Source organism: Elephas maximus, chromosome 24 (genome assembly GCF_024166365.1).
Source record: "Elephas maximus indicus isolate mEleMax1 chromosome 24, mEleMax1 primary haplotype, whole genome shotgun sequence".
NCBI classification, from domain to species: domain Eukaryota; kingdom Metazoa; phylum Chordata; class Mammalia; order Proboscidea; family Elephantidae; genus Elephas; species Elephas maximus.
This window is the reverse complement of record NC_064842.1, coordinates 14586841-14612919: the sequence shown is the minus strand read 5'-3', so window position 1 is coordinate 14612919 and position 26079 is coordinate 14586841. Positions and strand designations below refer to the sequence as shown.

Sequence of the window (26079 nt, the reverse complement as noted above, 5' to 3'; positions counted from 1 at the left end):
AATCCTCCAGAAAACTACTGAAACTAATAGAAGAGTTTGGCAGAGTCTCAGGTTATAAAATAAACATACAAAAATCACTTAGATTCCTCTACATGAACAAAAAGAACACCGAAGAGGAAATAACCAAATCAATACCATTCACAGTAGCCCCCAAGAAGATAAGATACTTAGGAATAAATCTTACCAAGGATGTAAAAGACCTATACAAAGAAAACTACAAAGCTCTACTACAAGAAATTCAAAAGGACATACTGAAGTGGAAAAACATACCCTGCTCATGGATAGGAAGACTTAACATAGTAAAAATGTCTATTCTACCAAAAGCCATCTATACATTTAACGCACTTCCGATCCAAATTCCAATGTCATATTTTAAGGGGATAGAGAAACAAATCACCAATTTCATATGGAAGGGAAAGAAGCCCCGGATAAGCAAAGCACTACTGAAAAAGAAGAAGAAAGTGGGAGGCCTCACCTTACCTGACTTCAGAACCTATTATACAGCCACAGTAGTCAAAACAGCCTGGTATTGGTACAACAACAGACACATAGACCAATGGAACAGAATTGAGAACCCAGACATAGATCCATCCACGTATGAGCAGCTGATATTTGACAAAGGACCAGTGTCAATTAACTGGGGAAAAGATAGCCTTTTTAACAAATGGTGCTGGCATAACTGGATATCCATTTGCAAAAAAATGAAACAGGACCCATACCTCACACCATGCACAAAAACTAACTCCAAGTGGATCAAAGACCTAAACATAAAGACTAAAACGATAAAGATCATGGAAGAAAAAATTGGGACAACCCTAGGAGCCCTAATACAAGGTATAAACAGAATACAAAACATTACCAAAAATGATGAAGAGAAACCCGATAACTGGGAGCTCCTAAAAATCAAACACCTATGCTCATCTAAAGACTTCTCCAAAAGAGTAAAAAGACCACCTACAGACTGGGAAAGAATTTTCAGCGATGACATCTCCGACCAGCGCCTGATCTCTAAAATCTACATGATTCTGTCAAAACTCAACCACAAAAAGACAAACAACCCAATCAAGAAGTGGGCAAAGGATATGAACACACATTTCACTAAAGAAGATGTTCAGGCAGCCAACAGATACATGAGAAAATGCTCTCGATCATTAGCCATTAGAGAAATGCAAATTAAAACTACGATGAGATTCCATCTCACACCAGCAAGGCTGGCATTAATCCAAAAAACACAAAATAATAAATGTTGGAGAGGCTGCGGAGAGATTGGAACTCTCATACACTGCTGGTGGGAATGTAAAATGGTACAACCACTTTGGAAATCCATCTGGCATTATCTCAAACAGTTAGAAATAGAACTACCATACAACCCAGAAATCCCACTCCTAGGAATACACCCTAGAGATACAAGAGCCTTCATACAAACAGATATATGCACACCCATGTTTACTGCAGCTCTGTTTACAATAGCAAAAAGTTGGAAGCAACCAAGGTGTCCATCAACGGATGAATGGGTAAATAAATTGTGGTATATTCACACAATGGAATACTACACATCGATAAAGAACAGTGACGAATCTCTGAAACATTTCATAACATGGAGGAACCTGGAAGGCATTATGCTGAGCGAAATTAGTCAGAGGAAAAAGGACAAATATTGTATAAGACCACTACTATAAGATCTTGAGAAATAGTAAACCTGAGAAGAACACATACTTTTGTGGTTACGAGGCGGGGAGGGAGGTAGGGTGGGAGAGGGTTTTTTATTGATTAATCAGTAGATAAGAACTGCTTTAGGTGAAGGGAAAGACAACACTCAATACATGGAAGGTCAGCTCAATGGGACTGGACCAAAAGCAAAGAAGTTTCTGGGATAAAATGAATGCTTCAAAGGTCAGCGGAGCAAGTGCGGGGGTCTGGGGAACATGGTTTGCAGGGACTTCTAAGTCAATTGGCAAAATAATTCTATTATGAAAACATTCCGCATCCCACTTTGAAATGTGGCGTCTGGGGTCTTAAATGCTAACAAGCGGCCATCTGAGATGCAGCAATTGGTCTCAACCCACCTGGAGCAAAGGAAAATGAAGAACACCAAGGCCACAGGACAACTAAGAGCCCAAGAGACAGAAAGGGCCACATGAACCAGAGACCTACATCATCTGGAGACCAGAAGAACTAGTTGGTGCCCAGCCACAATCGATGACTGCCCTGACAGGGAGCACAGCAGAGGACCCCTGAAGGAGCAGGAGATCAGTGGGATACAGACCCCAAATTCTCATAAAAAGACCAAACTTAATGGTCTGACTGAGACTGGAGGAATCCCGGCGGCCATGCTCCCCAGACCTTCTGTTGGCACAGGACAGGAACCATCCCTGAGGACAATTCATCAGACATGAAAGGGACTGGTCAGCGGGTGGGAGAGAGACAGTGATGAAGAGTGAGCTAATTATATCAGGTGGACACTTGAGATTGTGTTGGCAACTCTTGTCTGGAGGGGGGATGGGAGGATAGAGAGAGAGGGAAGCCGGCAAAATTGTCAAGAAAGGAGAGACTGAAAGGGCTGACTCAAGAGGGGGAGAGCAAGTGGGAGTAGGGAGTGAGATGTATGTAAACTTATAGGTGACAGACTGATTGGATTTGTAAATGTTCACTTGAAGCTTAATAAAAGTTATTAAAAAAAAAGTGGACTCTAGGATTTCAATATATTTCACTGGCTTTCTTGACTTTTTTTTCTTGACTTAATGCTATGAAAAACTTCTTTCCAGCTCCTTAAAAGAAAACATAAATCAACATACCTGGATATTGATTTTGATAAATTTTTCCGGTTTCCTCTGACTTCAAGGATGCAGAAAATGTTTTAAGTGTTTTGTATTTCCCTGTTCTCTTTTTTGCCATTTTAGCTGGTTGAGTCTCTGGTGGGGGCACGTCATAATGTTGCTCGTCATGGTTTGGAAGTCTAATGTGACAGAGAAAACAATTCTAAGAAGATAAATGAACAATCACAACAATAAAATACTGAGCTGTTAGCATATTACCTAAAATTTTTCGTTTTAATTCAAATAGCTTCATAGACTTAATAAATACTGTATATTCTCTATAATGTGAAGATTAAATCCTTATTCTGTACTTTACAAAACCTTATCCTTTCAAGTGATTTTTGGATAGACACTTTGAAAAGCAGATCTCAAATATTTACATGGAGAGTCTAGTTAAATGCCAAATGCGTCCGTTATTTGCATAAGAAAATAAATATCATAAATTATCATTGAAATTTTAAAGCTGGAAGAGATTTAGTAATCCTCATTTCATTTAAAAAGATGAAACGCTACCCCATTAAGATAGTGACAGAGTAAGGTCCTCCCTCAGTGATGTAAACAGTTAAGCACCCTTAAAAAAAAAAAACACTGCTGCCATTGAGTTGATTCCGACTCATAGCAACCCTACAGGACAGAGCAGAACTGCCCCATGGGGTTTCCAAGGACTTGAACGGCCAACCTTTTGGTTAGCAGCCGAGCTCTTAACCACTGTGCCACCAGGGCTAATGGTATAACAAACATATTTTATCAGATGAATAAGGTAATACTTCTCTTCAAATACAAATAAAACACAGCTTCTTTGAACTTACACATGGATAGCTTATTAGGCATTTGTTAAGGATTGAATTGTATTTCCCCAAAACAATAACCCCTATATCTGTAAATATGACTCTGTTTGGAAATAAAGCTTTTCTTTTTTATGCTAATGAGGTCATACTGGAGTAGAGTGGGTCCTAAACTTTTGTAAAAAGAGCAGAATGGGCACTGCTGAGAGGAGCTCCATGTGAAGTCTGAGGCAGATGAAGACCAAGGATTGCCAGCAGCTATGAGAAACTGAGACAAAGGACCTTCCTCTAGAGCCAAAGCCCTCAATTCAGACTTCAGATTCCTAAGCCATGAGAAAATAAATTTCTGTTCTTTAAAGCCACTTGTAGTATTTTTTGTAACAGTTGTTTGCTGTTGTTAGTTGCCGTCAAGTCAGCTCCGACTAAACCAAACACTTCCCAATCCTGTGCCATCCTCACCATCTTTGGTATGTTTGAGCCCATTGTGCAGCCACCATGTCAATCCATCTCGTTGAGAGTCTTCCTCTTTTTTGCTGACCCTCTGCTTTACCAAGCATGATGTCCTTCTCCAAGAACTGGACCCTCCTGAGAGCATGTCCAAAGTACTTAAGATGAAGTCTCGTCATCCTCGCCTCTAAGGAGCACTCTGGCTGTACTTCTTCCAAGACAAACTTGTTTGTTCTTCTGGCAGTCCATTCAATATTCTTCACCAACACCATAATCCAAAGGCATCAATTCTTCTCCGATCTTCCTTAGTCATTATCTAGCTTTCACATGCAAATGAGGCAACTGAAAATATCATGGCTTGGGTCAGACACATCTTGGCCATAAAAAGTGACATCTTTGCTTTTCAATACCTGAAAGAAGTCTTTTGTAGCAGATTTGCCCAACGCAAAATGTCATCTGATTTCTGGACTGCTGCTTCCACGGGTGTTGACTGTGGATCCAAGTAAAACGAAATCCTTGACAACTTCAATATCTTCTCTGTTTATTGTGATGTTGCTTTAGGTCCAGTTGTAAGAATTTTTGTTTTTTTCATGTTGAGGTGCAATCCATACTGAAGGCTGTAGTCTTTGATTTTCAACAGTAAGTGCTTCAAGTCCTCCTCGCTTTCAGCAACGAAGGTTGTGTCATCTGCATATAGCAAGTTTTTAATGAGGCTTCCTCCAATCCTGATGTCGTGGTCTTCATATAGTCTGGCTTCTCGGATTTGCTCAGCATACATATTGTATAAATGTGGTGAAAAGATACAACCCTGACGCACACCTTTCCTGATTTTAAACCACATAGTATTCCCTTGTTCTATTCAAACGACTGTCTCTTGGTCTGTGTACAGGTTCCGCATGAGCACAATTAAGTGTTCTGGAAGTCCCATTCTTCACAGTATTATCCATAACTTGTTATGATCCACACAGTCGAATGCCTTTGCATAGCTTCCAGCACCCCAGCAAAAGGAAAGGCACCTCAAGACAACAAATCGACAGATGCTTGGTGGGCCATCTTGATAGTGTCTTGATAAACAGAAGTTCGTAATTTTCATACATTATTATTTGGCACTGGGCACTGGGTTATTATTTATCTATATTTTCTTTTATGGTTTGTGTTTTTTTATGTTTCATTTAAGAAATCTTTCCTTACTCCCAGGTGATGACAAAATTTTCTTGAAATTTTTCCTAACAGTTTTAAAGTGTTGCCTTTCACAAGTGTTTTAATTCATAGGTAAGTCCTTGAATCCTGGATTCTTGGTCTGGCATGTGCAGCAGACCAATTTATTTTCCCCCCATAGGATATACTGTTGTCTGAGAACTGTTACTGAATACTCCTCATCTTTTCCCTCACTGACCTGTAACACCAAGTCAGTTGTTGCTCAAAAATTCCATGTATACAATAGTCTGTCCCTGAGGTCTTTATTTGTCTATCCGTTTCCATAACACACTGACTTAATTATTATGGCTTTATAATAAACTTTTATAGCTGTAAGTCAAGATCTCTCATATTTTCTTCTGCTTAAGGAGTGTTTTACATATTCTTGGCTTTTCTGTGTAAATTTGTTGAGTTCTGCCATTTCTATTGGACTGCATGGCATCAAAATCCATCTGAATTAAAGGTCATTGAAAAATATCTTTTAATATAGACATCTTAAAATATAGGGCCTTCCATTCATGAACCTCAATTTATTAAGGTTTCCTTTAATGCCTTTCAATTAAACTTTTAGAATTTTCTCCACCATGAATAAGGAAGACTGAAGAAGAACCGATGCGTTTAAATTACGGTGTTGTCAAAGAATAGTGAAAATACCATGGACTGCCAGAAGAATAAACAAATATGTCTCAGAGGAAGTACAGCCAGAAAGCTCTTTGAGGCATGGATGGCAAGACTTCATCTCACATACTTTGGACATGTTATCAGGATGGACTGGCCCCTGGAGAAAGACAGCATGTTTGGTAAAGTAGAGTGAGCGAAAAAGAGGAAGACCCTCAACGAGATGGACTGACACAGTGTCTCCAACAATGAGCTCAAACATAGCAATTGTGAGGATGGCAAAGGACTGGGCCATATTTCATTCTTTTGTACATGAGGTTGCTATGGGCCTGAACCAACTCAATGGCACCTAACCACAGCATCAATTTTCCCCAAGGCCAAACATCATTTTTTTAAATTATATTTCCTGGGTACCTTATTTTTTATTGCCATTATAAATGATTTAATTATATTTTCAGTCTGCTGCTACCCTAAAAAAAAATAGAAGCATAATTCATTTATGTATAGTGATCTTAATCTAGCAGCCTTGCTAAAAACCAAACCAATTGTTGTCAAGTCAATTCTGACTCATGATGACCCCATGTGTGAAGTGAAGAAATGCACTTCATAGTTTTCATAGCTGTGACTTTCCGGAAGCAGGTTGCCAGGCCTTTCTTCCAAGGCTCCTCAGGTGGGTTCAAACCGAGACCCCTTCAGTTGGTATTTGAGCACTTACCCGTTTGCACTACCCAGGGACTCCTAGCTTTGCTAAACTCAGTTATTAAGTACAACACTTTGTAATTCTTTTGTACTTTCTTTGTAGGCAGTTACATCATCTGTTAATGATTACAGTTTTATTCTCCTTTTTCCAAAACTTTTATCTCTTTTCCTTATTGCACTAGGATCTACAATAGAATGTTGAACAGAAGTGGCGATAGCAGGTATCCTTGACCAAGTTTTTGAATTTAAAGGGAATGCTTTTAACACTTCGCCATGATGTGGTATTTGCCTTAGGGTTTTGGTAGATTCCCTTATATCAAGTAGTTGGCTAAGTGTTCTCTTCATTAATAGATACTGAAGTTTATCAAATGCTTTTCTTTCTTTAACCTATTAGTGGTAAACAGTACTGATGGACTTTCTAATGTTGAACTAACCTTGCATTTCTGAGATTAACTCAACTTGGTCCTGATGTATCATTCATTTTTTATACACTGCTGTACTTAGTAGGCTAGTATTTTGTTTAGGGTTTTTCCTTCTAAGTTCATGAATTAAACTGACTTGGAAGGTTGTATAAACTAACCTCATATTGAGTTAGGAACTATTTTCTCTATTTCTGTTCCATAAACAATGCTGTGTAAGAGTAGAATTATCTGCTTCTTGACTGTTTGTTAAAACTAATCTGTAAAACTGCCGGAGCCTAATGGTAGTGATTTGTATGTGTGTGGGTGGGAGGGAGAGTGTTAGTGGTATATGCGGACCTAAAACCGGGGTGTTTGACATGACTAGGACAGGCTGTCTAGAAAACCCTAGGGGGCGGTTCTACTCTGTCACATAGTGTCGCTTTGATTTGGAATAGACTCCATGGTATACCATAACAACACAGGTCTATATAAAACTGTTATAACCTTTGGAATTGAACCTCTTATCATGAAATGGTAGCCTTATTTATCTTGAGTCTCTAAGTGGTGCACACAGTTAATGTGTTCAGCTGCTAACCGGAAGGTTGGAGGTTTGAGTCCACACAGAGCTGCCTTGGAAGAAAGGCCAGGTGATCTATTTCTGAAAAATCAGCCCTTCAAAGCTTTATGGAGCACAGTTCCTCTCTGACACACGTGGGGTCGCCATGAGTTGGGGCCAGTTCGACTACAGCTGTTTTATCTTGAGTTACATGTTTATGTCTTTTTTTTTTTTTTTCTGATACCGTAGTAGTTTTCTTTTGATACTATAGGAATAAATCTTTGTATCATACGTTTTTCCATCTTTTTACTTTTATCTATTGGCATCCTTTTGTTTTTCAGGATGTTTCCACAGCTCGCATTTTTTTTTTTTTCCTCCTGTTAGACACTTAAAAAACAAAAAAAAATTTAATCCACTTCCATTTCTTGGGATTACACATACATTTTGGATTTTTTCTGCCACCTTGTTTTGTGTTTTCTATGTATCCCTTTTCTTCTTTCTCTCCTGTTTTCCATCTCTGTATTTTCACTTTTCTTTCTGGGAAATTTCCTCAGCTTTGTCTTTTAGCTCTTCTTTTAATTTTCATTTCTGCTATTATATATTTAATTTCCAACAGCTATTTTTTTGTTCCCCAAATGTTTCACATGACTGTTCTCTCATCTGTCTGATGAGCTAATGATGGGTTTGTGGTGGTTACCGTTGTTTATAACTTTTCTTCTTCCTGCATTACCTATTTCCTCCAAGCTGCCCTAGTTTTTGGTTTTCTATCATGCTACAAACTTTCCTCAAATGTCTCATGATCTTGAGCTGTTTGCTCATATTTAAGAATGCGGCACTAAAATGGCGATGAAATGGTTCTTCATGCATTGGCAGAGTTTGTCACTGTAAGATGATCTGGGGCCTTGTTCGGATACTCCCAATTTCATTATCTGTAGATCTTTTCTTTTGGCTAGTCAGTTTTCCCAGCGAAGAATTTTCTTACCTCTGGCTATAAGCTTTCTCAAAGTCAAACAGGAAAGAGATTAAAGGTCACCTTGATTTCAGTATAGTAGTTCCATTTTCAGGTGTGCTTGGTGTTCTCATGTCCAGAATCTGTTTAGTATGTCTAGACAGTAAACCTCTTATCTAATGAAGTGAAGGAAGAATGGTCTCTTGGCTGTCAGAGGTGGGTAAGGGGATCTGGGTTTTAACTGCTTCTTATATAGACTTTTAGCCTATTGGTTTCAGTCCCAGCTACTCTGCCACTTTCAGAGGTACCTGGAATTTCTAATTCCTGAATTTGGTGGGGGTTAGGGGAGAGTGTTCTGCAGCATAGATTAGCCTGCTTTTAGGTTTCACTTACTGACACTCCCTCTCTGCTCTGCTAAATCAATAATCATTTATTCATCTGTTTTCACCAGTATCTATAACTTGCTTTTGTCTCATCTCTCATTCTCTTGTGGGTTTATTTCTTTTTAATCCGGTGATGGTTAAGGTTGTGTGTCAACTTGGCTGGGCCATGGTCCTCGGTGGTTTAGCAGTTGTGATGTAGTCTGGCAGCTTTTTAATGATGTACTCACTTCCATAATGAGATCTGATTTAATGTCATCCCCTCCGTGATGAGATCTGTTGTGAGGCCAATCAGTTGAAAGGAAGCTTCCTTGGGGGTGCTGCCTGCATTCAATATAGGTGGACTTTCTGGCAAGGCTTGCTGGCTTTTGCTTGCTGTGGATCCTGCAGCTGGCTCTTGTTTATATGACCCCTGGTTCTTGGGACTTGAACTAGCAGCTTACCTGCCGATCTTGGGATTCATCAGCCTCCACAGCCTGTAAGCCAGAGGGCTGCTATCTCATCTTTCGTCTCGGATTCACTGGGATCTGCAGCTCTATGAGTCAGGAGAAGCCTCAAGCCTGACCCACAGCCTTGGGAATTTCCATATCTACACTGCGTGAGTCATTCCCTTTATACAAATCTCTCTATATATTACACACACACTGGTTTTGCTTCTCTGGAGAACCCAGCCTAAAACAAATCCTTAACTGTCATTTTAGTAGGAAATGTGGTTCAACCCACCATGCTTAAATAGAAGTCCAGTAATAATATTTTCGAATATTTTCTTGCCTTCAATACTTTTTTTTTTTTTCTTTTCTTCTGGAAGGACTCCTACTTTATACTTCTAGTTTGATTGTTCTTGGCTCATAATTTTATCTCATTCTTTCCAGATCTTTACTCCTTCCTAATACTTTCTGGAAAGGTTTTCTTCCTGATCTTACAGCTGATTAATTGATTGTTGACCTCAGTCCATTCTATTATTCAACCCATCAATGTAGGTTTGGTTTGTTCTTAAACTATGATATTTTTCATACTCAGTATTCCAACTGATTTTAGGAGCTCAAAGTTTCTGATTCAAATTAATATTTTCTCATTTCTTTGAGGGTATTTATTATGCTTAAATTCTTGTGCTTTCTGGTCCATTATTTCTGCTGCATTTGGTATAGGCTGGAACCTAAGATAGCACCAAGTAAAATCCAGAAAGTTTCAGGAATTAGCACTACCACGAACCTCTGAAAGAGGTTGTAGGGTATACGAGGGCTGAAATCAGGTAGGCTGGAAGTTTGTTTACGAAGCAGTTAGAATTCAGATCCCCTTACCACCTCTCATAGCCAAGAGTATGCTTTTCCAATAATTTATCCATTTTTCCCTGTGAGCTCATATCCTGTCTTAATTGGTAGAACGTAATGAGGGTTGTTGCTTAATCCCAGATCTATCTTGTAAAGACATGGAAGTAAGAAACAACCAACAGCCTCCGGCTATACCTACTGATATCTGAGATCTGGCTACAGCTGCTCCCCCTTTGTTGTCATTCTTCTCTCCCAAGCAACCCTACCTACCTACTCACGTACACACACACACACAGAGAGAGAGAGAGAGGAGAGATCCTTTCCTTCAGGGAATCTATAGTGCCTCCTCCTGGGGCACTGCTCTTTTTCTTAATTGTAACCACACAGCCTTGTAGGGAAAGAGGAATGGAAGAATGACAGAGGGAAAGACAATGCTCTGGTGTAGACATGACTGTCCACTCCTGTAATTATCCACTTATTCACCTCCTACCCTTGGCCCACGTTGAGTGCTGAGGTGATAATAGCTCTCCATCCCCCAACTGATTTGGCTGGTGGTGCGGCTTTTCTGTTTTGCTGGCAGCGATGGGTAGACCCAGAGGAAGACGGACAAGAAAAAAGCACATCAGTCTCCCAAACTTCTTCTCCATCTGCTCTGAGCTGACATTTCCTATCCATAGTCCACCCCTAGAACCAACCACCTTTTGCCTTCTTGGGGTTTCTCAGTTGTTGGCTAGTTTCTCATCTCTATCAACTTCCCTCTCACTTTTTTTTTTTGGCATATCCAAGGTTGGTTTGGGGAAAGAAGTCAACAGCCAGTGTTAATTTTCCTATCTTGCCAGGAACTACTTGCCTTAGTTTTCTAAACTCCATCACTCTCAACCAATCTTCATATGACATTTTTAGTTTTTCACTGTCAGAATGGCTTAGCACTATGTATTGCTGAAATTTTACTTTTTAAAAAATATTTTATGTTTATTACATCTTATTTACCTTGTTTTTAAGTTTTTTTCTTCCTTGTCCATCTCTTGATTCATAGTAGTTCTATCTGTATATACGTCTCCATATTTTTTTCTGAACGTAACTATGAAGTAACTGGATATGAAAAGCACATTCACATTATTTTTTAATATAAAAGGCAATTTGACAGCTATAACTATTGGTATTCAAAACTGCATATGCATTTCCTACCTTTTCACTAGGCTTAATATTCCTATTACCTTCAAGTGTTTCTTGTCTATAGAATAATTTCCAGACCCTTCATTACGTTATTATTCTCTGGGCAGTCTCTATTTTGTCCAACTCCTTCTTTAAGGCAACGATTTTCCTTCTTACATTGATGGGCTTATGTACATACAATTTTAATTTATTTTAAATTCCATACTAAAGATAATGATAAGTTTTAAGCTCACCTTCTCAGAGAGGATCCTCAAAAATAACTAGGGAAGTCAACAGAACTTGTAGGCTGAGTTGTTAAATTAATGTCACCATTCACTAAGCACCAAAAGTAAACTACCAGCATTCCTCATAAACTAAAAAGAAGGAGCCTCTTTCTGATTACTGCGGGAAATCTAACAAGGTACAGAAAGTCTCCAAATTAAGATGATGCACTGCATGGAGGTATACTGTGCCTAAAGAACTTAAGTAAAGATCTAGCCTAGAATCAATGTAGGATAGAAAAAGCTTTAACTTGCAAATGAATAGGCTTCAAATAAATCAAATAAGACAGAACAAAATAGGCCAGAGGCAAGAGCAGTTCTTATAGGAACAGAAATCACATCAGATATGATGTCGACAACTACAATATCCACATATGACAATCTACCTAGTGATGAGACTCAGGGTTCATAAAGAGAAATTTTTTTTTCCATCAAAGTCAAAATCAGGACCCAAAGAGTAAAAGCACACGTAACAAATTTGAAAATCATCCAATTACTGAGCCATAATACAAGTCTCAATAAATTTCAAATGATTTTGCATCATACAGCCCAAATTACATTACCACACTATAAAGACATTAACAGCAAAATCCTTTAAACTTGGAAATTAAGAAACACATGTCTAAATAACTCATGGTTCAAAGAAAGAAATAATAATGCAAATGTGAAAATAGTAAGAATGAAACGGTGAGACACTAAATATTAAAACTTGTGAGAGATAGTTATATTAGAAAAGAATGAGACTGATTATCTAAATTTAAGCACCTAAATTAAGAAGTTAGAAAAAGCAAAATTTTATCAATCCGAAGGAAGTAGAAAAAAGAAATTGTAAAGACTAAAGCACAAAACAAAAAACAAAACAAAACAAAACCCACTGCCACTGGAGTCGATTCCGGCTCACAGAGACCCTAAAGGACAGAGTAGAACTGCCCCATAGGGTTTCCAAGGAGAACCTGGTAGATTCAAACTGCTGACCTTTTGGTTAGCAGCCATAGCTGGCAAAAGGTTAAAGCAGCACAAATTAGCAAACCTATAATAGAGAGGACCAAAAGAACTAAATATTGTTATTGTTAGGTGCCCTCCAGTCTATTCTGACTCATAGCAACCCTATGTACAACAGAAAAAAACAATGCCTGGTCCTGTGCCATCCTCGCAATCATTGCTATGCTTGAGCCCACTGTTGCAGGCATTGTGTCAACCCATCTTCTTGAGGGTGTTCCTCTTTTTCTCTGACTCTCCACTTTACCAAGCATGATGTCCTTCTCCAGGGACTTGTCCCTCCAGATAACATGTCCAAAGTACCTGAGACAAGTCTTGCAATTCTCACTTCTAAGGAGTACTTCTTCCAAGACAGACTTGTTCATTCTTCTGGCAGTCCACGGTATGTTCCATATTTTTCTGCAAACACCATAATTCAAAGGCATCAATTCTTCAGTCTTCTTTATTCATTGTCCAGCTTTCACTGGCATATGAGGCAACTGAAAATACCATGGCTTGGGTCAGGTGCTCCCTAGTCCTCAAACTGACATCTTTGCTTTTTAACAATTTAAAGAGGTCTTGTGCAGCAGATTTGCCTAATTCAAAACATCGTTTGATTTCATGACTACTGTTTCCATGGGCGTTGATTATGGATCCAAGTAAAAAGAAATCTTTGAGAACTTCAGTATTTTCTCCATCTATCATTATGTTGCTTACTGGCCCAGTTGTGAAGATTTTTGCTTTATGTTGAGGTATAATCCATACTGAGGGCTGTAGTCTTTCATCTTCATCAGTAAGTGCCTCAAGTCTCCTTCGCTTTCAGCAAGGTTGGACCATCTGTATACTGAAGATTGTTAATGAGTCTTCCTCCAATCCTGATACTGTGTTCTTCTTCAGATAGTCCAGCTTCTCAGATTATGTGCTCATCAAACAGATTGAATAAGTATGGTGAAAGGATACAACCCTGATGCACAACCTTCCAGATCCCAAACCACCCAGTATCCCCTTGTTCTGTTCAAACAACTGCCTCTTGGTCTATGTACAGGTTTCTCATGGGCACGATTAAGTGTTCTGTAATTCCCATTTTTCACAATGTTATCCATAACTTGTTATGACCCACACAGTTGAATGCCTTTGCATAGTCAATAAAACATCTTTCTGGCATTCTCTGTTTCAGCCAAGTCCATCTGACATCAGCAACGATATCCCATGTTCCATGTTCTCTTCTGTATCTGGCTTGAATTTCTGGCAGTTTCCTGTCGATGTACTGCTCCAAGTGTTTTTGAGTAATCTTCAGCAAAATTTTACTTGTGTGTGATATTAATGATATTGTTCAGTAATTCACACATTCTGTTGTATGGGCACAAATATGGATCTCTTCCAGCTGGTTGGCCAGGAAGCTGTCTTCCAAATTTCTTGGCATAGATGAGTGAACACTTCCAGCACTGCATCTGTTTGCTGAAACATCTCAATTGGTATTCCATCAATTCCTGGAGCCTTGTTTTTCACCAATGTCTTCAGTGCAGCTTGGACCACTTCCTTCAATACCACCAGTTCTTAATCATATGCTACCTTCTGAAATGGTGAAGCATCAATCATTTTTAGTATAGTGACTCTGTGAATTTCTTCCTTCTTTTGACGCTTCCTGCGTCATTCAATATTTTGCCCATAGAATCCTTCAATATTCCAACTCAAGGCTTGAATTTTTCTTCAGTTCTTTCAGCTTGAGAAATGCCAAGCGTGTTCTTCTCTTTTGGTTTTCTAACTCCAAGTCTTTACACATTTCATTATAATACTTTACTTTGTCTTCTTGATCTGCCCTTTGAAGTCTTCTGCTCAGTTCTTTTACTTCATTATTTCTTCCTTCTGCTTTAGCTACTCTACATTCAAGAGTAAGTTTTAGAGTATCTTCTGACATCCATTTTGGTCTATTCTTTCTTTCCTGTCTTTTTAATGACCCTTTGCTTCACATACACTATCTCTGATGTCATCCCACAACTCGTCTGGTCGTCGCTCATTACTGTTCAGTGCCTCAAATCTATTCTTCAGATCGCCTCTAAATTCAGGTGGGATATACTCAAGTTTGTACTTTGGCTCTCATGGACTTGTTCTAATTTTCTTCAGCTTCAACTTGAACTTGCATATGAGAAACTGATGGTATGTTCTGCAGTCGGCCCCTGGCCTTGTTCTGACTAATGATAGTGAGCTTCTCCATCATCTCTTTCCACAGATACAGTTGATTTGATTCCTCTGTAACCTATCTGTTGAGGTCAACATGTACAATCACCATTTATGTTGCTGAAAAAAGGTATTGGCAATGAAGAAGTCATTGGTCTTGCAAAATTCTATAATGTCATCTCTGGCATTGTTTCTATCACCAAGGCCATATTTTCCAACTATGGATCCTTCTTTGTTTCCAACTTTCTCAGTCCAATCACCAGTAATTATCAATGCATCCTGATTGCATGTTTAATCAATTTCAGACTGCAGATGCTGGTAAAAATCTTCAACTTTGGCTTTAATGGTTGGTGTGTAAATTTGAAAAATAGTAGTATTAACTGGTCTTCCTCATAGGTGTATGGACACTATCTTCTCACTGACAGCATTATACTTGTTAGATCTTGAAATATTCCTTTTGACAATGAATGCAATGCCACTCCCCTTTAATTTGTCATTTACAGCATGGCAGACCATTTGACTGTTTGACTCAAAATGGCCAATACCAGTCCATTTCAGCTCACTAATGCCTAGGATATTGATGTTTATGCCTTCCATTTCATTTCTGATGATTCCCAATTTTCCTAGATTCATGCTTCACACATTTCAAGTTCTGATTACTAATGGATGTCTTCAGGTATTTTTTCTCATTTTGAGTCACGCCACATGAGCAAATGAAGGTCCTGAAAGTTTTACTTAATTCACATCAATAATGTCAAACCTACTTTGAGGGTGCAGCTCTTCCCTAGTCGTATTTTGAGCAGCTTCCAACCTGAGGAGCTCATCTTCTGGCACTGTATCAGACAATGTTCTGTGCTATCCATAAAGTTTTCACTGGCCAATTTTTTTAGAAGTAGGTTGCTAGGTCCTTCTTCCTGTGAAACCTGTCTATCACGGGTGTCCCTGCTGGCATTTGAAATACCAGTGGCATAGCTTCCAGCATCTCAGCAACATACAAGCCACCAAAGTACAACAAACTCACAAGAGATCTAAATATTAATGGATACAAAGACTTATAAAGATGTCAATTCTTCCTTTGTTGGTCTTTATAGCCAATATAGCTGCCATCAAAATTTCAACAGTTTATGTTTTACAGTCAATCTGATTCGCAGCAACCCTACAGGACAAAGTAGAACTGCCCCATAGGGTTTCCAAGGCTTGATCTTTATGGCAGCAGACTGCCACATCTTTCTCCCGCAGAGCAGGTGGGTTTGAACCACTGACCTTTTGGTTAGCAGCTGAGTGCTTAGCCACTGCACCACCAGGGCTCCTAACATTAGACTAGCATCCTAAAATTATTTTTGAAAGAATCAGAAACAAATGAGATGTCTTTCCAGCAGGTGTTAACCCCACAGCCTTACATCCCTGGCTGGGGGTCAGTGCAAATAAGTCATGATTTGTAATCTGTCTCAAACTATGGCGGTATAGCTGACTCCACAGCTAAGACTATACTAGCTCAACAGAAGACTCTCAACTCTTTAGTTAGGATTGTTTTTAGGTTCCCTTCTTGGCCCAACAAGGTGTCTGTGCGACAGCTAAAACTTCTTGTTGCACATGGACAAATTCCACTGGATAAGTTGAACAAGCTGTAACCAAAATCTAACAACAAGCATGCCTGTTACACCAAGTAGAATCTCACCCCAACTGGGGGTTTAATCTGTTTAGCTGGCTCCCTATTAATGCAGGGTCTTGGATGCATTCTTTAATCCAAACAGCAATTATAATTTTAATTATGACTACTGTCTTCTGTAGAATAAACAAAAGTGTTATAAATTGTTTTCAGGGTCTTTGTAATCAATCTACCAACATTCATTCCCTCCACAGAACAATGCTTCTAGAAAAAACTGTTCTTGTCTCTGAAAGTAAAATAATCAAGCTATGGAGTCTTGACCTGATCAAACCAGATCACGACATTTCTCAAACACACTGTTGCTCCGTTAATCAGTCAATCACCCACTCTGCCTCTGGTTAACACTGCCCCAAGCCTTAGTTAAAAGGAGCCCTTTCCGGCTGCCAACCGAAAGGTCAGTGGCTAGAACATACTAGCCGTTTGACAGGGGAATGATGTGGCAATCTGCTTCTATAAAGATTATAGCCTTGGAAATCCTATGGGGCAGTTCTACCCCTGTACTACAGGGTCTCTCTGAGTTGGAATTGACTTGACAGTCATGGACTGGATTTGGTTTTGGTTTGGAGTCTTAGCTATGGCATGTTGAAGACCTGAAAATAAGAGGACATCATCAGACCTTGGTCAGCGAAAGACCGTGCAGAAGAAGGCCCACGAAAAGGCAAAATGAGATGGCAGTAAATAGATCAAAGACCTTCTCTGAAGGTCTTGATCAGAGGGGGAAATTGTTAAATGAAGTAAAAATGGAGTCATGTGGTTGCCAAAATGGCATCCGCAGTCAAATGGACAATGCCTCTAAGACTTGTCTTTACGGAGACTTAAGCCTATTTCCTGTAAATCAAGCTACCCTGGCTGACCAACGAAATCCTGACATTGCTTCCACCCTCACTAATCAATAAAACCCTGGCAGTGTTTCAATAATAAGTTGTATAAGACAATCAGAAATAAGCTTTGGCTTCTGTGTTTTGTCAATATAAGCCAATCACTGCTGATATTCAGAGCAGTACCTTTCCACATGTGGTTTGGTGCTACTTGACTTGTGAATCTTCTGTCCAAATAAACCTCATCTAATAGAGTAAATTAAAAAAATAATTAAAAATTTATGTTACTGGGCACACAATGTATAAAGATGCAATTTGTGACAGCAACACCATAAACGGAAGGGCAATGAAGCTATACAGGAGCAGAGTTTTTGTATATTATTGAAATTAAATTGGTATCAATTCAAACTAGACTGTTTTAAATTTAGGATGCTAAGTATAATCCCCTTGGTAACTGCAAAGAAAATATGTAAAAATACACAAAAAAAGGACATGAGAATGAAATCAAAATAAATCCCTACAAAAAATCAACTAAACACAAAAGAAGGCAGAATTGGAGAAAAGGGACAAAAACGGTATAAGACACACTGAAAACAAACAGTAAAATGGCAGAAGTAAATATTTCCTTATTAGTAATTATTTTAAATGTAATAGGTTAAACTCTCTGATCAAAAGGCAGACACTAGCAGAACGGGTAAAGAAATATGATCCAACTATACACTGTCTATAAGAGACTGCCTTTAGATCCAAAGTTATAAACAATTTGTAAGTGAAATTACGTTAAAAAAAATCCATGTAAATAGTAACTATAAGAGCTGCGGTGACTATGTTAACATCAGACAAAATAGTCTTTAAGTCATAACTGTTACAATAGACAAAAGAGGACATTATATAATGATAAAAGGGTCAATAATTCCTGTTATGGATTGAATTGCATCCCCCCAAAAGACTTGTTGTTACCCTAATGCTTGGTCCTGTGAATATGAACTTTTTCAGAAATAGGGTCATTGAATATGTTATCATTTCACACAAGGTTATATTGGAGTAGGGTGGTCCTACTCCAGTATGAGCGGACATACTGACACCGAGACGGAGACAATAGGAAGAGAGCCAGGTAAAGACAGAAGCAGAGATTGGAGTGATTTAAAGCCAGTGAGTGCCAAGGATCATCAGCTGTCACCACAGACTAAGACAGAGGCATCCAACAGGTCATCCCTCAGAACCCTCAGAAGGAATCAACACGATGGCCAACACTCTGATTTCAGACTCTCACCTCCAGAGCTGTGAGGAAGTTGATTTCTGTTCTTATAAGTCACCTAATTTGTGATATTTTGTTATGGTAACCATAGGAAACTAATATACCACCCTACGTGATCTACTGATTCAACACAATCCCTATCCAAATATCAAAAGCTTTTCTTGCGTAAATGGAAAAGCTGATCCTCAAACTCATGGGGAATTGCAAAGCTTCCCAAATAGATGAAACAATCTTGAAAAAGAACAAAATAAGACTCACACTTCCCAATTCTGAAACTTACTACAAATCAAAACGGTTATCCTTATACCTATTGGTGTAAGGATACACATATAGAACAATGAAATATAATTGAGAGGACAGAAATAAACCCACACACCTTTGGTCCATTGATTTTTGACAAGGGTGCCAAGACCATTCAACGAGAAAAGAATAGCCTCTTCCACAAATCATCTTGGGACAACTGGATTTCCACATACAGTAGAATGAAGCTGGATACCCCTACCTCACAACATATATGAAAATTAATTGAAAATGAATCCATGACCTAAATATAAGAGCTAAAACCATAAAACTCGTAGAAGGAAATGCAAGGGTAAGATGTTAAGAACCTTGTATTTGGCAGTGGATTCTTAGGTATGACACCAAAAGCATAAGCAACAAAAGAAAAAATAGTAAATTGGACTTCATCAAAATTAAAAACTTTTACATGTCAAAGGACATTGTTAAGAAAGTGAAATAACCTACAGAATGAGAGATAATATTTGGAAACCATATATCTGATAAGGGTGTACTATCCAGAATATATAAAGAACTCCTAAAACAAGACAAACAACCCAATCGAAAATGGGCAAAGGACTTAACAGACATTTTTCCAAAGGAGATATACAAATGGCTAATAAGCTATTAAGCACATGAAAAGAGGTTCAACTTCATTAGTCATTAGGGAAATGCAAATCAAAACCACAATGAGATACCACCTCACAGCCACTAATATGACTATTATTAAAAAAAAGGAAAATAACAACTGTTGGTGTGGATGTGGAGAAACAGAAACACTCATCCAACGACGGTGGGAATGTAAGATGCTACGGAAAACTGTTTGGCAGTTCCTTAAAAAGTTGCATACAGAATTACTACATGACCCAGCATTCTGCTCCTAGGTATAAGCCTTAAGAACTGAAAGCAGGGGCTCAGATACAGTGTTCATTGCAGCATTATTCCAATAGCTAAAAGTGGAAAAACAAAGCAAATGTCCATCAACAGATGAATGGACAAATTTGATATATACGTACAGTGGATTATTATTCAGAGAAACGAAGTTCTGACACATGCTACGATACAGATGAACCTTGAAAATATTATGGCACAAAAGGATAAATGTATGATTCCACTTAAGTGAAATATCTAGAATAGGCAAATGCATATAGATAGAATATAGATTAGTGGTTACGAGGGGCTGTGGGAGGGAAAAATGGGGAGTTATTGCCTAATGGGTACAGAGTTTCTGTTTGGTGTGATGAAAAAGTTCTATAAACAAACAGCAGTGAGGGTTACATAACATTGTAAATATATACTTGCCACTGAATTATACACTTTAAAATGGCAAATTTTACAGTACATTTTGTTAAAAACACAAAAAAATTAAGAATTTGTTTATCAACACTCTAAAGAAAATAAAAAGACAAGCTAATGCTGTGAGATGATGTTTGCAAAATACCATGTGGTATATAGTCTCCACAGACAATCACCATTGACTCCTTCCCTCCTTGTACATGTGTGCCACCCCATTCTTCAAAATGTGAAATCTATTTCCCCTCCTCTTGAATCTGGGCTGGCCTTAGTGACTTCCTTCGATGAACAGAATGCAGCAGAAGTAATGTTATTTCAGTTTTAGGCCTAGCCCTTGAGGGGCCTGACAGCTTCTACTTCCCCTCTTTAAGGTAACCATTCTGTAAGAAGTCTGACTACCCTGAGACAACCATGCTTCAAGCTAGCCCTCCAATGAAATATGTGGAAAAACTCAAAAGCACCAGACATATGCGTGAAACCTTCTTGCATCTTCTGGTATCTCCCAACCCATCCTAGCTGTCAAATGAATGCAACCAAATGAGTGACCCAAAACTACATGGAACAGAAAGCTACCCATCTCAACATAGAATCAAGACAAATAGTAAATCATTGTTGATTTAAGCCACTAATTTAAGGTAGTTTGTTACACAGCAATAGATAACTAAAACAAATATATATGGCAAAAAATTAGTCTCAAGAATATAAAAATCAGTCCATAAGAGTAAGTCCATAAGAAAAGGACAAATATACAGACACATACAGAGAGGCATAAGGTTTCCATTGTCATCTTCCCATGGAGTCAGGACACATTAATTTCCCAGAAATGTGTGACAACATGCACTGAGTACTGCCAACCAGGGAATCTCACCTGAGCTTTGGTGTAGAGTTTTTGTTGGGGCTTTATTACATAGACTTGATTGACCATGTGATTGAACTCGGTCTCCAGGTTGACTAATGCTGCAGAACCCAGATCCCCCACTTGAAATCACAATTCAGATGTTGTTCGGTGCTGTCACGTCAGTTCCAACTTGTAGTGACCCTGTGCACAACAGAACGAAACACTGCCTGGTCCCATGCCATCCTCACAATTGTTGCTATGCTTGAGCCCACTGTTGCAGCCACCGTGTCAATACATCTCGCTGAGAGTCTTCCTCTTTTTTGCTGACCCTCTACTTTGCCAAGCATGATGTCCTTCTCCAGGGACTGATCTCTCCCAATAACATGTCCCAAGTATGTGAGATGAAGTCTCGCCACCCTTGCTCCTAAGGAGCATTCTGGTTGTACTTCTTCCAAGACAGGTTTGTTCGTTCTTTTGGCAGTCCATGGTACCTTCAATATTCTTCGCCAACAGCACAATTCAAAGGTGTCAATTCTTCTGCCATCTTCCTTATTCATTGTCCAGCTTTCACATACATATGAGGTTTTTGAAAACACTATGGATTGCGTCAGGTGCACCTTAGTCCTCAAGGTGATATTTTTACTTTTTAACACTTTTAAAGAGATCTCTTGCAGTCGCTTTGCCCAATGCAATGAGTCTTCTGATTTGCTGACTGCTGCTTCCATAGGTGTTGACTGTGGATCCAAGTAAAATGAAATCCTTGACAACTTCAATCTTTCCTCCTTTCATCATGATGTTGCTTATTGGTCCAGTTGTGAGGATTTTTGTTTTTTTATGTTGAGGTGTAATCCATACTGAAGACTGTGGTCTTTGATCTTCATCAGTAAGTACTTCTAGTCCTTTTCACTTTCAGCAAGGAAGGCTGTATCATCTGCATATTTTAGGCTGTTAATGAGTGTTCCTCCAATCCTGATGCCCTGTTCTTCTTCCTATAGTCCAGTTTTTCGGATCATTTGCTCAGCATACAGATTGAGTAGGTATGGTGAAAGGATACAACCCTGATGCACAGGTAAACATCTTTATGATATTCTCTGCTTTCAGCCAGGATCCGTCTGACATCAGCAATGATATTCCTGGTTCCACGTCCTCTTCTAAACCCAGCTTGAATTTCTGGCAGTTCCCTCTCGATATACTGCTACAGCCACTTTTAAATGATCTTCAGCAAAATTTTGCTTGTGTGTGATATTAATAACATTGTTCGATAATTTTCTAATTCAGATGGATCACCTTTCTTGGGAATAGGTATAAACATGGATCTCCTCCAGTCAGTTGGCCAGGTCTTCCAAATTTCTTGGCTTAGACAAGTAAGCAATTCCAGCACTGCATCCATTTGTTGAAACATCTCAATTGTTATTCTGTCAATTCCAGGTGCCTTGTTTTTTGCCAATACCTTCAGTGCAGCTTGGACTTCTTCCTTCAGTACCATGAGTTCCTGATCATATATTACCTCCTGAAATGGCTGAACGTCAATCAATTCTTTTCGGTACAGTGACTCTGTGTATTCCTTCCATCTTCTTTTGATGCTTTCTGCGTCGTTTAACATTTTTCCCATAGAATCCTTGGCTACTGCAACTCAAGGACTGAATTTTTTCTTCAGTTCTTTCAGCTTGAGAAATGCTGAATGTGTTCTTCCCTTTTGTTTTTCTATCTCCAGGTCTTCCCGTATGTCATCATAATACTTTACTTTGTCTTCCTGAGCTGCCCTTTGAAATCTTCTGTTCAGCTCTTTTACTTCTTTTCCTTTTGCTTTAGTTATTCAATGCTAAAGAGCAAGTCTCAGAGTCTCTTCTGACATCCATTTAGGTCTTTTCTTTCTCTCCTGTCTTTGTAATGACCTCTTGCTTTCTTCATGTATGATGTCCTTGATGTCATTCCACAACTCGTCTGGTCTTCACTCATTAGTGTTCAACATATCAAATCTATTCTTGAGATGGTCTCTAAATTCAGGTGGGATATACTCAAGGTCATACTTTGGCTCTTGTCGACTTGTTCTAATTTTCAGTTTCAACTTGAACCTTCATATGAGTAACGGATGGTCTGATCTGCAGTCAGCCCCTGGCCTTGTTCTGACTGGTGATACTGAGCTTTTCTACTGTCTCTTTCCACAGATATAGTCGATTCAATTCCTGTGTATTCCATCTGGCAAGCACCAGGTGTATAGTCACCATTTATGTTGGTGAAAAAACATATTTGCAACAAACAAGTTATTGGTCTTAGAAAATTCAATCATGCGATCTCCAGTATCATTTCTATCACGAGGGCTATATTTTTCAAGTACCGATCCTTCTTTGTTTCCAGTTTTTGCACTCCAATCACCAGTAATTATCAGTGCACCCCGATTTCATGTTCCATTAATTTCAGACTGCAGAAGTTGGTAAAAATCTTCAGTATCTTCAGCTTTGGCCTTTGGGGTTGGTGTGTAAATTTCAGTAATAGTCGTATTAACTGGTCTTCCCTGTAGGCATATGGAGATTATCCTATCACTGATCGCACCGTACTTGAGGACAGATCGTGAACTGTTCTTTTTAATGATGAACGCACTGGCATTCCTCTTCAGGTTGTCATTGCTGACATAGTAGACTGTATGATTGTCTGATTTAAAACGGCCAATACCAGTCCATTTCAGCTCACTAATGCCCAGGATGTCAATGTTTATGTGTTCCATTTCATTTTTGATGATTTCCAATTTTCTCAGATTCACACTTCATACATTCTAGGTTCCAATTATTAATGGATGTTTGCAGCTGTTTGTTCTCATTTTGGGTCGTGCTACATCAGCAAATGAAGGTCCCAAAAGCTTGACTCCATCCACATCATTAAGGTCCACTCTACCTTGAGGGGGCAGTTTTCCCCAGTTGTATTCTGAGTGCCTTCCAACCTGAGGGGCTCACCTTCCAGCACTACATCAGACAATGTTCTGCTGTTATTCACAAGGTTTTCACTGGCCAATTCTTTTCAGAAGTAGACTGCCAAGTCCTTCTTCTTGGTCTGTCTTAGTCTGGAAGCTCAGCTGAAACCTGTCTGCCATAGGTGACCCTGCTGGTATTTGAATACCAGTGGCATAGCTTTCAGCATCACAGCAACACACAAGACCCCACAATACAACAAAATGACAGACGCATGGGAGCAATTCAGAAGAGGCAGTACCAAAAACCAAAAAAAAAAAAAAACCGTGCCATCCAATGGATTTCAATTCATAGTGACCCTACAGGACAGAGTAGAACTGCCCCATAGGGTTTCCAAGGATGTAAGTCTTTGCGGAAGTAGAGTGCCACATCTTTCTTTGGAGGAGCAGCTGGTGGCTTGAACTGCTGACCTTTGGGTTAGCAGCTGAGCACTTTAACCATTGTGCCACAGGGCTCCTCAAGAACAGTATACACACCAAAAGCCAAAAAAAAAAAATTATAGACAATAATACTGAGGAACATAAATGTAAAACTCTAAATATTAAAAAATTAAGTTCAATACTGTGTTTATTATACATTACATATTAAGTATATATTATACATAATTATAAAATATTATATATATGTGTGTATATTATAATGTATTTTAATGGAGTTTATCTCATGAATACAAGTACAATATCTATTACTGTAGTTCCATATACTAACTTATTAGAAGAGATATGGGGCCCTGGTGCGGCAGTAGTTAAGCATTTGCCTGCTAACCAAAAGGTAAGCAATCTGAATCCACCAGTTGATCCTTGAGAACCCTATGGGGCAGATCTACTCTGTTCTATAGGGTCACTATGGGTCCTAATCGACCCACAGCAATGGGTTTGATTTTTTTTTAATAAGATATATATATATATATAAATATATATATATATAAATATATATATATATATATAAATATATATATATATATAAATATATATATATATATCTGACTCGACAGCACTGGGTTTTTGGGTTTTTTTTTTGATATATATCTACCTATGAAATCATATATGTATATTTGTGTTATATATATATAGTCCCTGGGAGGTACATATACCTAGGCTTAGTTGCTAACCAACTTGCTTGCTAATCAAAAAGTTGACAGTTTGAGTCCACTCAGAGGCTCTTCCCAAGAAAGGCCTTGTGATCTGCTTCCAAAAATGGAGCAAAGCTCTACCCGGAGTCCACGCCACAAGCAACTGGTTATACGTTACAAAAGAAATGGCGGCAAACTTTTTGAAAGTACTTATTATTCATCTATGATTAAAAACCATACCCACTGCCATCAAGTAGAATCTGACGCATAACGACCCTATAGGACAGAACAGAACTGCCCCACAGGGTTTCCAAGGAGCACCCGGTGGATATGAACTGCCGACCTTTTGGTTAGCAGCCCTAGCACTTAACTACCACGCCACCAGGGCTTCCATGATTAAAAAACCAAAAAACTTCTCAATAATCTAGAAATAGACGGGAATTCACTTGGTCTAATAAACAGCAACTCAAAAAAAAAAAAAAACCCTACGCTAACAAGACCAACACCAGGCTGGTCCCTCAGGGCCCAACTCGTTCTCCGTGTCCGCCCCTGCGGAGCTCGGCAGAGCGGACAGGAATGGCGGGCGTCGCTGAGGGTCCGAGGAGCCTGACGCGACTCCCGGTCGCCCTTACCCGCAGCGCTGTGGCCGAAGCTCGCCCGCCCCTCCCTCCAGCCCCCGGGGCAGGCAGAGGCCCCAGCGGGCAGTGAAGGTCCGGGCTGCACACGCTCAGCGGGACTGCGGAGGGGCAGCCCCACCACCGTTCCACAAACCCCTTCTGGCTGTAACCGCCCGACCAACACCGTATCGTTTTGACTGGCCTCGCGCCTGGAGCTCGAGAGGCCCCGGAGCCCAGAAAGATCACGACTCGGCGGGAACGCGGCAGGAAGCTAGGTGTGAGCTAAGGGTGGCGCAAAGGATGCTGGGAGGTGGGCCGGGGCGGGAGGCGGGCCGGGGTGGGAGGGGCCTAGTAGATGAGGAGGTGGCCCGAGGCTCCTTGGAGACCCACTCCAGCGAGGGCACAGCCACGAAAGGCGTAATGACGCCGATTTTTTAAGACTTTTAACATTTTTGTTTTCTAATATTTTTATCAAAACCACGAATCTGTGGGTCTAGCTCATTAAATTATAGAAAATATCTGCCACATAATTAAAAATGTCAAATAAATTACCCGAATCAC

At 39.3% G+C, this 26079-nt stretch overlaps 1 protein-coding gene across 1 annotated transcript in view; it reads right to left on the bottom strand.

Moving 5' to 3' along the window:
* DNAH14 (dynein axonemal heavy chain 14) overlaps positions 1–10794 on the bottom strand; it is a 379927-nt gene extending 369133 nt beyond the window's left edge. The window contains exons 1-2 of the mRNA XM_049867924.1: positions 10610–10794; positions 2796–2956 (exon numbers count right to left, since the gene is read on the bottom strand). Of these exons, the coding sequence (XP_049723881.1) occupies positions 2796–2956; positions 10610–10794 (346 nt within the window). The remainder of the gene's footprint in view (positions 1–2795; positions 2957–10609) is intronic.
* Between the last annotated feature and the right edge of the window lie 15285 nt (positions 10795–26079).